Below are 18,021 nucleotides of genomic sequence, written 5' to 3'. Positions count from 1 at the left end.
TAATATGGGAAAATGCACACGAAAGGAGAATAGTAAATATTACTTGAAAAACATTGCACTACAGAGTAGGCGTACACTGTAGCATTACGGCCGCACATGTCTGTAATCGTGGTGGGAAGATCATTCCACAATGCATGCCCTACTATAGGTATGCCTGAAGCTGCACTGATTACATAGGCATGCTCACATGCGTTCGGGCATGTGCAAAGGAAAAGGGCTTGATTGTGTGTAGCAGCTGTACTACTTATGAAACAGGACAAGGAGAGCTATCTTGCGGCTGGAATCTAATTACTGTAAGTCAACGTAATGTTCCATTTCTGTAAAAGGATTATTGCGTTTTTGTACACGAGAGCTCAGTGGCTGCTGCTTTCTCGTCACTCTTTCTGTGCAACTTGCGACAGTGTAGGGCCTCCTCTGTGTGGAACTCAAAGTAGGTGGTTGCGCCCGACAGAGCATGACTTCCGAGATTGCCGGTGCAGCGTAAGCTTCCTACATAACAGACCTCATTTGTCTACGGTGGCATGAATAGTGGCATAAATATGTAGCCCATTCAGTCATTCACAATTTTATCTGCTGCTAATACCTAATCCTAATACCTAATCCTAATATCTAATCAGACTGGCAAATTCAGCATCACTTTGGGCATGTGCACTTTGCTTTACTGAAGGCCATTTAAGTGGTTCACTGCTATGCAGCAAGACAAAATATTCAGAATTAATGGCGCTGGTGATTGGATGCTGTAAGATGCACGAAAATTATAAGCATTTGGAAAGAGTTAAGTCAGTAGTATTGGTGTCTTTTTACAAAAAAGACAGAATTTAAAACAAAGAACAATTGTTCGCATTTTATTGGACTGCATCATCATCGCACACATGGACTATTTCCTAATGCACTGCGGTATCCCCCCCACCAGGGGAGTATTTTGCTGATTGAAAGAAATTCCTTTAGAATAGCATGTCTGCAAAAATACCAAAATCTCCACTTTCTTTCATTACTTTTGTTGGTTCCGACGAGTGCTGTTTGTGTGGCTACATACTTTGATGGATTAGATGAAGCAAATAAACGCACTTGCTATTCACTGCACTTCATAGCAAGTGCCACAACATGTTTCGCTAATGTGAGAGCTTTCAAATGACACTAACACTGAGTGGCACTTTCTCAAAGTAAAGCGAAAGTTGTCCATTTTACACAGGTGTTAGTCAATCGTGTTTTGATATAACAAACGTCCTGAGGCTAGAAGCTGCATCTATCATTAGTGTGGCAATAAACCAGCAAGTTCTGTGGAGGTCGGGAAAGTGCAGAAAGTTTTAATCAAAGAACTATTTTGCGCAAATGAATGGTAGCTTCTCATTTCTTAGAGTGGAAGTTATTTTCAGTGTTGTCACGACCAGACAATCATACTTTGAATGTTCATGGCATGTATTACCAAATGAGTTCGTCTTAGGTGGACTTTTTCTATTTATCAGGCATATTCTCGCAACTTTCCAACCTTCAGACCTCTGCAGACTGAACAAGTTTGGCAGAACCCCAGTGTCTTGGCCTGTGAGGTGCTTGGATGGTAAATGCTGCCGACCTGAAGCCCTTCGACGAACATTCACACTCACTCTGATAATTACAAAAGGCTGACTAAAAACAAATTAAAATGAAAGCAGTGTGCATATCTGTCCAGTAGGTTTGCACGCTTACGTTGAGGAGGTGGCCAGTTTACAGCTCAGTGATGCTTAGAGCCAATCTAAACTTGGCTGCTGCTCCAAGTGAGGTCTAAAAAAAAAAAAATCATGTGTGGTCAAGGGCAGGAAACAGCTGCTGACAGCTCTGTGTAAGGGAAAAAAAAATGGTTCTGTTAAGAAGTGATGGAGCTGCAGTGATTAGTAACATTGTAAATGGGCAACATTGGTGGAACATGCATGGATTGTGATGGGATTCTTATGGCTCCTAAGAGAGCCCCCTGCCATACTGCCAGGATATTGCGACGATTCTGCTACAGTTTTGTTCCTTTTCATAGTTATGCAACAGCACAAAGATGCGACACAGCTTGACACAGATGCAGGGATTTCTGAGCAGAAGGCACAAAATGATGTTTCTTTCATCTGTGCTGCGGGATGTCCTGTGTTCACATCATTGCGTCACCATGATATATAAGTCACCAATGGACCCCTATTTTCACGTTGCTGCAGTTTACTTCTTGGCCAAATAGCACTGCGCCTAGGTAACCACTGGATTTTGCTGATTGGGAACTGTGGATAACAAGCATGGAGCTTAATCAAGCAAAAGGGATTGCTACATTATATTAGCCCGTCATCAAATTGAAACCAGCATGTAGCACCTTGTGTTAAAGACGCTCTTTTATTCAAATTGGTTAGCTAAAAGTATTCTACTGTTTAAATAGAGCCATAAGCATTTAGCGTTCAGAGTCGGTCTCAGTGTCAATGGTGCGTGTGCCATGTAGCACTGTGTGTCGTCTGCTGATTGCTGTATGTCATCTGCCTAGTCTGTCAACTGGGGGTGTATTCTGTAAGAGTCCACCTAGCGGACTGTCCATTTTGGCCGTTGCTGATTGGCTAGGGCCACTCGTCTTCTCCTTGCTCGTACAGCTGTATCCAATCAGCAGCAGCCGAAATGGACAGTCCACTTGGTGGACTCTTACAGAATACCACCCCCCTCCCCCGGGGATCCTAGTCAGAACTGAGGAATTTAGCCATTAGGCATGATAGAGTCAGTGTTGAGCCTGGGTATTGGGTGTTAAGTGAAATTTTTGTTTGGGGAAGCTGAAATATTGCATCTTCTTTTTTTTTTTTACATGCTTGCAGTAACGCTGCATGGATTGTGCTCGTCTTCAGTGACCGCCACTAACACGGGCTTTGTTGGGTTTTTCTCTCTCCTCACCCTCTCTCCTTGCCCTCTCTGTCCCTGGGATTTTGTCCCCGTTTGTTTCGTCCGTCCCAGCCGAGTCTGAGCAGAGCCGACGATCCAGTGTGGCTAGCTTGGCAGGAAGCACGACGGGCAAGGCCCAGGCGCCACCTGGGCCGCCCGCAGACGCTGTCGGTCTACCCACCAACGGAACCGAGCAGCTGCCGGCAGTTCTACCTGATGACCCGGTCTATCCAAACATCTCTCCCCGGGTGGGCCCTCTTGCTACTAACAGCCTGCCCTTGCACAACACGATAAGGAAGGAAAAAAGACTGGAAAGGAGCATCACATGACAGTCTTGCAGCCTAGTCATAAAGAATAAATAACCTTATGGGAAGTAGACCCACGCCATGTGATACACAAGCAGTAATTTCTACCCGCTGATTGCATGGAGAGTATGGGGTAACATAGAGCAGAAAGGGGGCATCGAGGGGGAATATTGACGAGGAGGGCCGCTAAGAGTTACCACAAGCTGACCAATGCCTTCAGAGGCCTGGCAACCAGGTAGGGCCCATTTCCGAAGAGCCATCATGCACATGGGCCCTGAAGGAAAGAAAGGATGGCGGCGTCAGAGGAGGTTGCCTTAGCAGCAAGGCAACCTCCTCTGACTTCACGCTTCCTCCTTCCTTCCTCCATGGTCCTTTGTTTAGAGAATGGGAGGCAGCCATTTTTGAATGACCTGGAGCTAGAGTTCCCAGACTCTAGCTCCAATGTGAGGCAGTGCCTCACATTCGCAAGCATATGCTAATGAAATAGTGTGATGTTTGAATCACACTGTGTAAGCCTTAGGATGCTCCTTGTCAGGTTGGAGAATCTGTTAAAATGTGTGAAGCGAGCTGTAAAAGTGCGTCAGAGGACAGACATCTGTGCTTTCTTTATAGCACTGCTAGAATGTGGTTGCGTAGTGAGCTTATATTGCATTGCATGCATTTTTAGGCACTTGTTAATTAAACTCTGCTCCAATGTCTGTTACAAAATACGAAGAGAATTAGAGAAGTGTGCTGAAGGATAGGTGTCCGAGTTTTATGCTGATCCTGTGCCATTATGTAGCCAGATGTTTCGTTATTTTTGGCCAGCAATGTTTAATATTGCGAAAATTTCTGAAACAGCTCCATGTTTTCTAAGTACACTGCATTTATGAAGAACGGGGCTAGCTCCCGTACCTGAAATAATCAGAGTTCAGGTGAGGTGTTTGGTTTCATAGTGCCTGCAAGTGCGATTCTTCATGCAACAGTGTGTAAGAAGAGTTTTGCAGTTTTAAATGTCTCTTGCTTCTCTGTTTCTAATGTTGCTGAATGTACAAGATATGCATTATAACAAAATTTTTGATGAAAGGAATTGTTTGGCACCTATTCAAATGGGATAATCGTGCTGGCTGTCATAAGGTGACACAGAATCTCCCTCCCTCAGTTTATTCTGTACATTCCTCTACCACAAATGTATGGAATAAACAAAGCGAATGCAAATAAACAGCTTCTCAGTGAATGCTCACACTCAACTAGTCAGTGGATTACACAGGATGCACAAACTGAAATAAAAATGGAGATCGCACACACACACACACAAGCACACACACAGCAGAAAAACGGGCAGTCACAAGGCACCTCATTGTCTTATAGTGATTATCTGTCTTCCTAATGCCACCATTTGTGTAGTTCTCTTGCTGCTCGAGTGAAGTTTCATCAATTTCGCAAAACAAAACCATTGATGTTTCAGAATCTGCACAGATCCCTTGCTCACAACCAAAACATCTATATGGCCAGTGGCCTTTTCTGTGTGTATGTTCCAACAAACTCTTGACTACATCAGAAAAAAATTAATATGAAATCGACCAAATTTCTGCACTAAATATATTAAAACAAAGGACTCAGCAGGAATGTAGTTGGTGTGGCTGGAATGCATTAAAGAAGTGGAAAGGTTATATCCTGTTTGTTCCCCATTGTGGGAGAACAGCGTGGCACAGTCATGGCTATCTTTCTTGAGAGTGAGGGAAGGTTTGTGATGGCAATGTTAATGCACCAGTGTTTGCAGTGGTGTCAAATTTGATCATGAAATTTGACTTCTAGGCATGCAGACAGTAGTTATGCCAATGCGTGGATTAGTGGAGCAGCAGTGGGCAGGCTACCGGAACAGTGAACTTAATGCAGCACTTCAGCTGCATCCACTGGCATAGTGGCTGCTGAAGAAATGGTGTGATGACATCCGAACTGTAGCGCTGCTGATAGGTGGTGGCTGTCAATTCAGCTTGCCAGGTGCGTTAGTAGCATGTAAATAAGCTTTAAGGCCTGCTTGCAACTGGCAGGGCTAGTAGCGTTAGAGCGAGAAGGAGGCAACCTGACGACAACCTTCAGCCAAAGAGGAGCATTTTGCTGAGTGAAACTCATTAGAACATAGTGACTGTGGGAAAAGTTGGACTAAGAACAAGACAGAGAAATGCTTCTTGTGGCTTTTTTTTTTCTTAATGTTTTCTATTTGAATGCTTTCGAGGTGCCCCGTGGTTTACCTACCATAAGTGGCTCAGTGATCGCAATGTTCTGTTGCTGACCGTGAGGTTGTGCGTAGGTTTGATTCCCAGCTGTGGCTGCTGCATTCTAGTGCAAGCAACATGCAAAAGCATTAATGAACTGAGCTTTGGGTCCATGCTATAATGCTCACGGGCGTTTGAAATATATCCAGACCTCTCCAGTACAATGCCTCTCATGGCTCCTGAGCTGCTTTCTGGCATAAGATCCAATAAATAAATAAATAAATAAATAAATAAATAAATAAATAAATAAATAAATCAGTCAATCAATCAATCTATCGGTCAATTGGTTGGTTGGTCAAAAGAATCAAGGACCAAAGAATAGCTTGTTTGCACACATCTGACTTTTTTTCACAATTCTATCTCTTGCACGGTTTATCCTACCAGTGTTTGGGAGCAGTTCATTGTAACACTAGGTGAGAGGCTTGTGCAAATACACATGGGGTACTGTTCAAGTTAAGGGTTGAATGAGAGAGAAAAAAAACAGTCTCAGATCACAATAGAGATGTAATCTTTCAACACCTGTTCTATCAGATAAAATATGCAGTGCACTTTCTGGTTATTATCAACATGGAGGTGCTGCTGTCTGATTTTGCACCCAGCAAGACGTGCAGGTAACTCCCTCCTTTCAGAAGCACTGGGATTCAAAGTAGTTTAAAGCATTAACTAGTCAGCAGTCTATGTAAGCAAGAGATGTTTACAGTATTAGTGGAAAAAAAAAAAGCAGGGAAGAGATTGATGGAACAGGAGAAGTTGCAGGCATAGGTAATTGTACAATATAGAGATGGTTTTTTTTAATGAAGAACGAAAAGATTAAGGAAAGATAGGCAAACGCTATACTGTGATGGATGTGGTAAATCCTGATTAGATCAAGCCGACTGGGTGACTATTTGTTGCCACCCTGTTTCAAAGGGAATGCCAATAAACATAATCAAATTCCAGGGTTTGTAACTGTACAAGGCATTGTTTTTGCGTTACTCAATTAATTTCAAGGTGGTCTTTCATGGACAGGGAAATGAACGAGTGGCCATATCGTGCACGATATTGAGATGTATCAAATTGATTGCAGTTGTACCTGTGAAACGCCCTTTGCAGGTAGCGGAGTACGTGGCGACTGAGAATCCGACCCTGTGCACCCAGGTGGCTCAGTGCATCGAGAAGCACTCGCGGGTGCACTCACCACGCAGAGGGTGCACCGCTCCGACCTCCTCCACGACTCCTCGTTCACCACTCAAGTGCATGGCCCAGGCAGCCGATGCTCTCTCAGTCCAGCAGTCCACCATTGGTAAGTATGATGTGACAGGCCTGTCACTTGATTAAAGGTCAAGCGCAATGAAATTTCAGTTTGACTCGAATTTCACTGAAACTGACTATAAATGAACAGTATGCACAAATGATGCAATTTGGCTAGGCTATGCGGGGGCTGGTAATTGTATGATTTTCTTATTAGCATCCTTTAAACAGCCATCAACCTTTAACCACAACACATTTAGATAAACGAGTTGGGTTAGTTGGTGTGTACTTTGCTGGTGCTAGCCGCTGCTAGCTGGTGCTACTTATTTGGGGCTTTGTTAGGGCAAGTTGGGTGCATACTAGCGTCATGTCCTGTGTGGTTGTTGATCTCGTCCCATGTCTTTCTTTTTACTAATTAAATATGTCACAATTCTTTGACCGTTTCCAGGCCAATGGTTCCTGTAATAATCGTAAAGTTTTGCAGGTAATTTCAACATCGAGAATACCAAGCAACCAAACAAGTTTCAGAAATGCAATTGTTAGCAATATAGTCCGTACATAATTTGTTGAATTTGTGCTGTGGTTAAGGATGGCTCTCTCTGAAATTCTACAAATGTCCATGCATCACATCACGCTGAGGTTGGGCCTCTGAGTCACATTTTCATAGCCTGTTGCTTAATGCATATAACTTGCCTTTGGTGGCACAAACGTGGTCTTCGAATAATCTGTGCCCGTATTTCACACTGTAATAGTTGCCAGTTGAGAAGTCTGAAGAACCACAGTGCCAAAAGCACTTCCTGCTGGAACGCGCACTTGCTTCCAGCAGCCACGTTGTCCATGCAATGCTTCACAACTGTCATCAATAAGAATGTTTCAAAGAAGTTTTTCAGGGCCCCTTTACATACAAGCCATGTTATTGTAGTCAATATGAATTGTCTGTGTTTTTTTTCGTCATTTAATTACAAGGCTGCATGTCTCTATTTGCTCTCAAAATATAACATAGCATGAAGGCAGTGAGAACACAGTAGTGTTGGTTGTTGCAGTTGCATTTCTGACTGTCTTGTCGTTTTTCATTAGGGCCACCTACACGTCTTGGTTCTGTCTTATCACTTTGCTGCTTACTTCACTTGCATTGGTTAACAGGCCCTGTATATTTACAGTGGGTTTGTGAAAGCTTCATTTGATCTTGCCCATAGTACACCTTTTTCTGTATGTCTTGTACTGATTAGTGCAATCAGTTCAGTTCATATTAGTCAATCAGTGAAGCACTTAAGCACAATGCTCTGTCTATAATGTGTTCGCAGGTGTCCCTCTGAAGCCATCTGTGCCAACTAAAGCAATCTACCAGGAGCTGGTTGAGTATCCGCCGGAGAGCATCGTGGCCTCTGTGGACGAGCGCACCTCCTGGCTTCGCACCATCTTGAGCACTCCGGCTGCCACTGGAAATCACGTGCAGTCTTCCCAGAACGGGCCCACTAAGTCCAGCCCCCTGCTCCGCAACCAGTGCACCATCACCAGGAGAGAGCTCCCTTCCGTGCACAACTGGAGGCGGCCGTCCGAGGAGCCGGGCTTCGACGCAGACAACTTCGATTCAGCCTCCGTGTGCTCGGAGACCGAGTCAAACCTGTCGTGGGTCAGCGATGTCGATGACGAGATCAGGATGCTCAAGTCCATGATGGTGCCACGGGCATCCCAATTCGCCGTCCTCGCTGCCAGAGAGAAGACAGTGGCTGCTACACAGACTGACCTTCTGTCCTCGACCGGGAGTGTCATGGCTCACGTCGGCGTCGAAACGGACGAGACGGACCACTTCGCACTGCTAAAGGAGAAGGCCCACCTCGAGGGGGAGCTGGACATGCTCCAGGGTGAGCTGGGCCGACTGGTCCAGGCCAAATCGGAGCTGAAGACTCAGGCAGCAGCAGCCGAGGCCCGCTGCCAGAAGCTCGCGGAGGAGAAGGATGCAGCCGTGCAGCGTGAGGCTGGCCTGCAGCAGGAGCTGCAGACTCTGAAAATGGAGTCGGTGCGCTATGGGCGTGTGGTGGGCGACTACGACAGCCTGATCCATTCAAAGGAATCCGAGACGGGTTTCCTCCACGACGAGGCTGCGGTCCTCTCGAACGAGAACCGTGAGCTGAAGGTCGCCGTGGAAGAGCTGAAGGTGGACCTGGAGTCGCGGTGTGGGGCCATTGAGGGACTCAAGAAGAAGATTGCCGAGCTGCACGTTGAGAGCCAGTCAGCCGTACGCGCTCGGGCCCAGCTAGAAGCCGAGAACGCTAGCCTTCGCAACCAACTGCAGGTTAGCAGATGAAAGCCTTGACCATGACTATAGAATGAGGAAACAGTATCAACTACAAAAAAGAAGGTTGAGGTTTGCTGAACTTAGTGGAACTTTGTTCGCAGTGCGTGTGATTGACAACCTCACTTTAGCACATTCCGAAAACTGCAAAAGCTGCTTCTATTATGGCCCCAGCAAACAGTCATTGGAGTTGAGGGGCTCATTAAAACATAAACAGCCACCAAAGAAGTGAAGTGTAGTGAAGCACAGTGTATGCTCTGCATGTGGCTCAGGGCGAAAGGCAAGCCTCAGTTTTAGCCACACTCATTCACTTCACCATGCATCCTCAACCTGTAGTGCAAATAATTGCAACCACAGCAGGCCCAGGCAAGTAGGACAGAGCAAACAACGTATTTATTGCAAGAGTGATAAAGTGACCTCTGAGAGCTTGAAGAAGGGATGTTTGCTCTCTTGCATATAGCCTGCTTGTCACACATGGTCAGATGGCAAGCTCAATTGTGGGAAGGTCATGTAATTCAGGTTGTAGATTAGTTGCAGCTAGAAATGGTGTGCTGCTCTTTTACACTTTGCTGCTTTCCTTCCATGGGAGGGCTGGCCTCCGTAGAGGAACAGATACCTTTTTCCTATCCCATGAGTCTGTGGTAGCATGCATCATGGTGCCGTGGAGGCAGTGGGACAAATGGGGGTAAGGTGCACCTTCCGTGCTACTCCCAGCACTTCCTAGCACGAGTCACAGCATGCAAATTCCTTGCTGGCACGGTATGCTGGAGAAAATGGGCCTGCTGTATCCCCACAGCAGTTGCTTGCATGATGGCTGTCATCGCACCTTACATACAAGCCAATTTTACAGACACTGCAAATGCCAGTTCACTTTGTCTGTTCAGCGCATAATTCAGCAGCAACACTCTTTCGTTGCAAATGCTCTTCTCCCTGACTGTCTGGATTTCAGTCAAACGCTTACAAAACTGGCCGCAGGTCATCGAGAAATCCAAGGACTGGTTCCGCGACCAGCTCCACGAGAGTCAGCAGGGCAGGAATCAGCTGCACAAGGAGCATGTGGCCACTCAGGCCGAGAAGATCTCGCTGGAGAGCTCGGCAGAGATGCTCCGAGCCGAGAATGCACGCCTGGCCCAGGAGCTGTTGGAGGCTCGGCAGCGCTCTGTGCGCGACAAGGAGAGCCTCATGAAGAGGCTCGAGGACATCGAGGCTGACCTGCTCGAGAGGGAGGCCATGTTGTCTCGTGAGGCTGCTGCCGCACAGCCTCAACAGGTATTAGAGTGTTTTCGAATAGTGTTACAGTCGAACCTTGATAGAGCTAAACCTCAGTATAATGAACTTCAATATAACAAAATTCTTGTTATAGCAAAGTGTTTAACTTTTTATAACTGCTTGTCTATAGAACATCACGCATTTAGAATCACAATATCAGAAAATGTGTTTATGCGCAATTTCATATAACAGAATTTCACTGCTGCCACGAAGGAATACCGAAACAAAATGGAAACTTCTGTGGATGCAGATGGTCAAATAGCTGAATTACAAGCAGCTGCTTGCTTGCGAATGCACCTGTCGAATTGTGCACCGCGCTACCAAGAGCATCTGCCGAAGCAGAGCAACATCCTGTGCTGCATAAAGTCCAAGTGTGATTAGATTCTATCACGCCCTGCGTGCTGTATGCTTCAGGTGTGAGTGAAAGCGTGCAAGGGTGAGCCAAGAAGGATGATTACTCGATGAGCCGATATGCACCATCTTCCCGCGTGAGCAAAGGGGGAGGGTGAAATCTCTTGTGCAGTGACGTGATCAAGTGCATGCGAGGGGAGGTTGGGGAGGGGAGAGACAATGTTAGCTGCGCGTAGCTGTCAGTGTGGCTGAGCACATACGCAACCCACGCACCCTCTTTTAGAGATAATCTGCCGCATGTGCTAAAAGTGGGCATTCCGAGACAGTGTGGAATTGTGTGCTGTCTTCCCGCATGTTTAGCGCTGGAATTTGTGCAATCTTGAGTTTCGAAGACACATTGCGATGTAGCCAGTGTTCTGCATCCTCAACAGCTTCTGCCATGTTTGCGATGTTACGTGTGCGGCCATTGCACTGAGTAGAAACGAAAATATTGTGTGCCGCAACCGCTGCCGAGAAAACCGTAACTGATGTCAACGCTATCGTGGATGGTAACAATGCAGTTTGAAGGCATGCTGCTGACACTTGCACCAAGTCAAAACGAAACTAGCGCTTGCTGCAACTGCTGTGAACAAAACCATAGTCGCTATTGACAGGGTCGTTGATGGCAACTTCTTGATTATGAAGGCACGGGGCCAACACTGTATGAGGTGTGGTGGTAAATGCAAGAATAAAGGCTATAAAGACAAAAATAGGCACGAACCGTTTTGGCATTCATGTACAAGTTTGTCTGATGACTATGATGAAGCAGATTCTGCTGCTTTGTTTTGATTTAACACTGGTGTCATTGTTTCTGTTTAGCGTCACACATTTACAGCGTTCTGCGCTCGCCAAGCTCCGAGATTTCTCCGAATTAACTCTCAAATACGTTCGAATTAACGAGAGTTTGATTCAATTTTGTAATGCATACACCAGTCCAAATTATCCGATTTTCCGCGTTAACGAAGGTCGAATTAATGACATGTTGCCGTGTTAGATTTAATAGTTTATTACATCTGGTAACTCTTATATGCGTCTTCAACAGGGTTCAGCTGCACGACAAAGTTAATAGGAATTTTAGTTGGCTGTGCTCTATTTCAATGAGTATTCTACTGCTTATAATATACATGTACTGTGCTTTGTAATACAATGAGTATCTACTGCTTCCACCGGAGCGATTGTTAGCAGTCATCATCAGTCTCAAGAAGAAGCTTTAGCTTGGGTGCTCCTGTCTCAATACATGTAAAAGGAGAGTTCGTTTTTCTCGGCGCCAAATTTGACTGTGCCAAATTGACGAGGTTTGTTGCATTTTAAAGAATAACTTAAGATCTGGTGACTGTTGGTTTCACATTTTTTATTTAGAGCTTCAATTTTTTATAAAAATTGCCAAAAATCGAAAATTTTGAGAAAATGAAACTATCAAGTTTACAACTCTAACTCAGCAATGAAAAATGATACGACGGTTTCATGAATTGCATCTAACAGTACATCTAAAGCGGACAAAATTGATATGTTACACATATATCTAAAAAAATTTAGTAATATGAAAATACAGCTTTTGCAGACCCCTTGCACACAATGTAACAAATTCACGTAAGCTATAAATCGACACATTGAATTTGTCCGCTTTGAATGATCTAATAGATGTCATTTACAGAAGCACGATATCTGTTCTTGACGCAGAGCTATTAATGTTTAAACTTCGTGCTTCTATTTTCTTTTAAATTCTGAATTTTTGAAAATCTTTTTAAAAAGTTCAGGCCCTAAATCAAAATGCCGCTTGTAACAGTCACTAGAATTTAACTTTCTCTCTCAAAGGCAACAAATTTCATTAAAATCAGTGCAGGGGCTATCTTAAAAAACATATTTATGTTTTACATGTATTTGAATAGGCTGTGTCGAAGTTGGGCCCGAGCTAAAGCTTCCTCTTAATTGTATTGCCAGCCAGTTTCCTTGTTGTTTTTCATTTTTCATTCACTCTGCAGATTTAGCATGACTCATTCCCACCTCCTGCGTCCACCACTCCTAGTTTGCTGCCTTTCTTATTTCCTGTGACAAAGATAGTAGCCCTAGTGAGTCAATAATGACAGTTAAAGAAAAAGTTTCCTTCGTACCCGGAGTTGTGTGAATTGAAAACTATGTATCTGTGAAGTCCAGATTTTGCATAAGCAGGCTGAGATTACTGGTGTGTGTGTGCTTGCACATGAATGCACTTTATAGACCAAACACATCATGTAATCCAGCGCCATAAGTCGTGCAGGTCAGTAGCCAGAGTAAGGTTGTACTAAGAGGACCGGACAGGGCATACGCTTGGGGCTCTTCGTGTATGAGAGGCTGAGCCAATATATGGAAGTCTGTATCTGAGGAAGGATGTGTATCACAGATGTCTAACTGTAAACGGACGGCCTGTACTTCGTCCAGATGTTTGCTAATCGCAGTAACATTGTTGACACTAGTAGGATATCTCATTGCGAGTGTATTAAACATGATGTGTCCAATGCCCTTTGGGATGTGACGATAACTATCACATTCTTTCATGATGAGGTCAATGGCACGTGACAACAGCGACAAAGGGCAAGGGCATCTTTGATATAAGCATATGTCTCGCTAGTAAGTTGCATGTGTCCTCTTGGTGAGTTCGGAGCGGACAGTTGACAGTGGCATAGCTAGGCTGTCTGCAGGTCTTCTGTCACCCCCCCCCCCCCCCCCCCCACACACACACATGTTCGCTTTAGTTCCCAGAGATCGCGAGTGTAGGAGGTGTACATGCTGTTTTATTTTCTGCACCAAATAACACAGGGTGCTGCACTGATAACTTGTGATTAGTGCATTTTGCATATATGCTGTCAGGCTGTAAGGCTTGGCAACAAATACACATGCCGCATCATGAAAAATGTGGTTCACAAGTAATAAAGATACTTTAATAGAGTTTTAATTAGTGATATTAGAGTCAGTATTGCATTGGCGAAATTGAAGCCCAACAGTCATATGTTGCCCAAAAACAACTTCACAAAAATTGTCGTACATACTACGGTGTGCAGTATTTTGGCTGCGGGCAGCCCTGTACCCAAATAAAAATTAGATAGCGTGTCAGTGACGCTGATCTCCCCACCCTATTAGAAAACGCCACCTGCTTCCCTGCTGCGTGGGTGCCAATGCTATGACATTCACGAGTTATCTTCATTCTGATCCATAAAGCCTTTCTTTATTTGCTGCTGTTGGCAAATGTGATTATCTAAGCTGCGGTACCGCCACAAGGTTGGCAATGGAATGGAGCACGCTTCGCATCGATGTTTGGCATCACCTTGCAAAAAAGAAAAGAAAAAAGAGAAGGCCGTGATGAAGCCCATGCCAGCGAAAGCTTGCGCTACTGTTGGTCTGCACTCGCAATGGAGACATCACTCATGCACTACTTAATATTTCTTTCAGTACTGCCATACCGGGCCCCTGCAGTGCCAAAGTACTGCAGGCTCTAGCACCCAAGACGATTTTCTTTAGAGAAGAAGTTCTTGTTGGGTTAATAATATGACTTTGGGTCCTCCATTCCCGAATTGCAATGTTTCCTCTATAATTGCAATTTAAGCAGTTATTTAAAATATCCATTTTAAGATAGCGTGGACTGAATGGAAGCGGGACCCAAGCCTCACATCACCAGACGGTATGTTAAGAAATGCCCGTTCAGAGCACGAGCACATGAAACCTTCCGATAAGGCGAGTAGTTTAGCGACCACTTCGCAGGTTACATTTTTTAGTAGGCCGCTGTAAGAGTTTGGGTTGGGCATGTAAGAAGAGGTAGCTGGTCCATGCATTCATCCGATTAATCCATGCTAAGGACATTGTTGAAGGGAGGAACTTGTTCTCATTGCGAACGAGCTCGAGTACTGGGTTTACTTACAATATCTACATGAATAGCGGAGCACCTTACATCTCATCAGTCTAGCATGACTGAAATGAAGCACACTGAGGAGGCGAAAAGGTTTGCTTAAACCCCTCTGCGCTCCCTACATCCCTAGGCCAGGGAAGACAGCCACCCCGCTTCGTCCACTTCGAGCGTCCGAATTCGCCGAAGGACCCGCATTGAGGGCAAGGATTCGCACAATCACTCCTGTACTTTTTTTCACGCAACACACAGAAAGGAGGGGAGCTTCGTAGATGGAGATGGCCACGCTTGACTCAAGGTTGCGTGTCTTGGTTCCTGGGATGACCTCGCAGTTAACTGGAGCGTCTGTAAAATGACCATGGCAGTTACCAGAGTCTGTGAGGGAATGCCTTAGAACACCCTTTTACAGGAGTTTTCTTGCTCCCATTGGTCTGTAAAGGCAACGGTGAACCAACAAACAACACCCGGTCCGCCAAACATGTCTTGCCTTGCTGGCATGGCAGGCCTGTCCACAGGGGACGCATGGTTAGCTTCACAAAGCGATTCGCCACAGCGGGGCAGGGGAGGATAGAAGGTCACTACCCCCGCTGGCCGATCGTAACACCGCACATTCATGCACCTATTACGTAGGCAGTTAATAAAGCTGCAGCCGACAATTCTGCGGCAATACACATCTACAGGTACATGTACCACCAGAGCATTCTTTACCATTTACACTTAGTCGAGCCGGCGGAAAAAAGGGGTCTTCAGACATATGACGCCCCCCCCCCCCCACCAGCTGGTGCCTGGCAGCCCCCCCCCCTGTTACCACACCACTGGGTGCCGAAAATCTGTCGAAGCTGCTGTTTGAACACCATCCAGTCCAGCAAGGTGCTCTCGTGGTTAAGAAACCCAATTCTCAGCAACGTTCATACGTTGCGAAGCTTATGGGAATTGTCCGACTGGTTAAGCTCACTCAGTCATAATTGCCCAGCCAGTCTTCAACATCTTCACCAAGGAGATCGCTGAACATGCTTGGGTCGAACTGCTGAGTGTTGACAATCCATGAGGGAGCCGTTGGGTGGGCAAGTATGGTGACGCCAGAGGGTCCTGATAGCTCCTCTTGGAGCATGGCACTGGAAAGGGGAAGCAAAGGATGATTCTAATAAGATCCAGAGGAGCTCATAGTTGTAGAGGACTAAGGAAGCAAAAGCAACCTCCACCACTTCTGAGACAGCTGTTAGCTCAACACTTTATTTGGCAGGACCGCTTGCTGAATAGGATGACGCTGGCAGTGATGATTAGCATATACTGATGAGGAAGATGAAGGGAGAATATAATGCTGACAATATAATTTCTTAAGTGTGTGTGTGCATGCATGCATGTGTATCAGCAGTACAGTAGATGTTGGTAGCTTACAAGTACTCCGGTTTCCAGTGCTTAGGCATTGTTTCCAAGTTTTCCAGTGCTTATGCAACACACAGACATGCAGTTTTGTTTAAATTCAGCATGTGATCTGCTCTTGGCTTGTTGACAGCCCGTTTCTGAAGCTGGGGACCTCTCCAGCAAGTTCCGCGTGGCCGAGTTGGAGGAACAGCTGCGTTCGACAGAGTCGAGCCTGGCCGAGCGGTCTGCAGCCCTGTCAGCTCTGGAGCGTGAGCGCACGGAGCTGGTGACGGAAGTTCAGCGACTACGGCTGCGGCTGAGCGACAGCGAGCTTGGTCGGCGTAACCAGGACGAGCTGTTGCGGGAAGGGGTGCAGAAGGTCCGGCGGCTGCAGACGGAACTGGCAGCCAGCGAGGAGCGAGCCACGGAACTGCGCAGCCAGAAGGCGGCCCTGGAGGTGGCCCTGGCTGCAGCCAATGAGGACAAGCGCGTTGTTGGGGAGTCGCTGGGCACCCTGACTGAAAACTTGGCACGGCTAGAAGGCAACTTCAAGCTCATCCGTACTGAACAGGTTGCCAAAACGGCACAGGTGAGCCAGACTTTCAGGCAGCCTTCATCCTCTTTGTGCTGGTTAAACCACATCTGAAATGTGTTAGGAACTTGGCAGACACGAATACTTGAAGCGAGAGCTTCGAATGTCAACGTAAGCAAGGGAAAAAGGGAAAATAGCAGCACCTACTGCAACTAAAATGCCTTGCCACTCTGAATGCTCATTCATTGGTGAAACACATCATCTAGAGCCTAGTGATTGAATGATGGTTTAATAATCTACTGTGTGGTTGTGGGTCCAGTACCAGTATCTGGTGACCATATTCTGATAGAAGTGGAATAGAAAAATGCTCATGTGCCATGCTTTAGATGCTCGTTAAAAAGTCCAAGGGGGTCAAAATTAATGTGGAGCCCTCCATTACAGTGTTTGTTGTAGCATCTGCATTACTGTGGGACATTATAAACTTCAATCGCCCATCGAAAACCTGCCCTTTTGCGCTGTTTCACTTTTCTTTAATAATGTTACAGATTGATCAGCTGCAACGAGAGAAGGCCTCGCTCGTTGAGCGCCTCTCAGAGGCCGAGACTGCACTGTCATTGGCTAGGAAGGAACTTGAGTCCCGTTCAAACGCAAGGTCCCAGGCGCAGGCCATGGAGGCAAGCCAGCTGCGAAAGCAGTACAGTGACCTGCAGAATGTGTTGCGTCTCCTGGAGGCTGAGCTCAAGAAGGCTGCAGCCGAAGCCAGGGAGGCGGCCACACAGCACGGTGTGGACAAAGTGAGTTCACTGCATGTCGCTTCTGGCTTTTCCACATTGCTATTTGTGTTGGATGATTGTTTAGACAGGTGCTGCGGCGGAGCCATGTAGTGCAAGTGTTCTTGAAGGCTGGGTGTGCAAAAAGGTCAACGTCGTCCTGACTGGGCCCCTCACACCTTTTAGTGCATCCATTAATAATTTTCTGTGAAAGGAAAAAAATCATTGTCATCCACTTGGCAGTTGCATGAAACAACAAAGAAAACCCATATGGGTTTCTTTGAAAGAAAGCTTTAAGTTGAAAAAAACATCCTTCTTCTGGGGTTCGGGCTTGGACCAATGCATTTTTGAGGTGGTTGCTGTACCCTCCCAACTAACCAGGAGGCCAGCAGAGCTAACACTTTCATGAATGTTCATCTGCCGTGCAGGTTTCTGCAGAACTGGTTTGCCATATTCAGCGTCCTCTTGCTTCTAGTTGTTGATTAACTTGGCCACATTCTGTGGTCGTCTGCCCTCCTGGTCAGCTGAGATGGCGGCGCCTTTAAAGGATGTTGATCCCGGGTTTGATCCCCAGACCAAGGCAAATGTGTCTTCAACTGTCAAGCTTTCTTTCTGAGAGACTCGTATGGGCTTCTTTCCATAGCTCCGTGCTACAGTTAGATAGATGCCGATTTCCCATTCAGAAACTTCTTCCACGTTGCAGGCTTCTGCAGAACTGATTTGACATAATTGTCTGTAGTTGCCATGAGGGAAGGCCAGAAGGCCGAAAGGAATGCCGGAACTCCACTGGAGTTGTCTAAATATGCGTAAGCATACCCACAAATTTCAATTTGGCCCATGCCCACGGCCTACCAC

At 46.0% G+C, this 18,021-nt stretch overlaps 1 protein-coding gene across 2 annotated transcripts in view; it reads left to right on the top strand.

Moving 5' to 3' along the window:
- The window catches only part of LOC126524562 (uncharacterized), a 76,301-nt gene that overhangs the window by 11,447 nt on the left and 46,833 nt on the right, over nt 1-18,021 (top strand). For both annotated transcript variants that reach the window (XM_055067378.2, XM_050172854.3), the window contains exons 3-8: nt 2,947-3,122; nt 6,530-6,719; nt 7,972-8,963; nt 9,939-10,232; nt 16,016-16,453; nt 16,942-17,190. In XM_055067378.2, coding sequence (XP_054923353.1) covers nt 2,947-3,122; nt 6,530-6,719; nt 7,972-8,963; nt 9,939-10,232; nt 16,016-16,453; nt 16,942-17,190 — 2,339 coding nt within the window. The remainder of the gene's footprint in view (nt 1-2,946; nt 3,123-6,529; nt 6,720-7,971; nt 8,964-9,938; nt 10,233-16,015; nt 16,454-16,941; nt 17,191-18,021) is intronic.

This window comes from Dermacentor andersoni, chromosome 3, assembly GCF_023375885.2.
Source record: "Dermacentor andersoni chromosome 3, qqDerAnde1_hic_scaffold, whole genome shotgun sequence".
In the NCBI taxonomy this organism is placed as follows: Eukaryota; Metazoa; Arthropoda; class Arachnida; order Ixodida; family Ixodidae; genus Dermacentor; species Dermacentor andersoni.
This window is presented reverse-complemented; position numbering and strand designations above follow the sequence as displayed.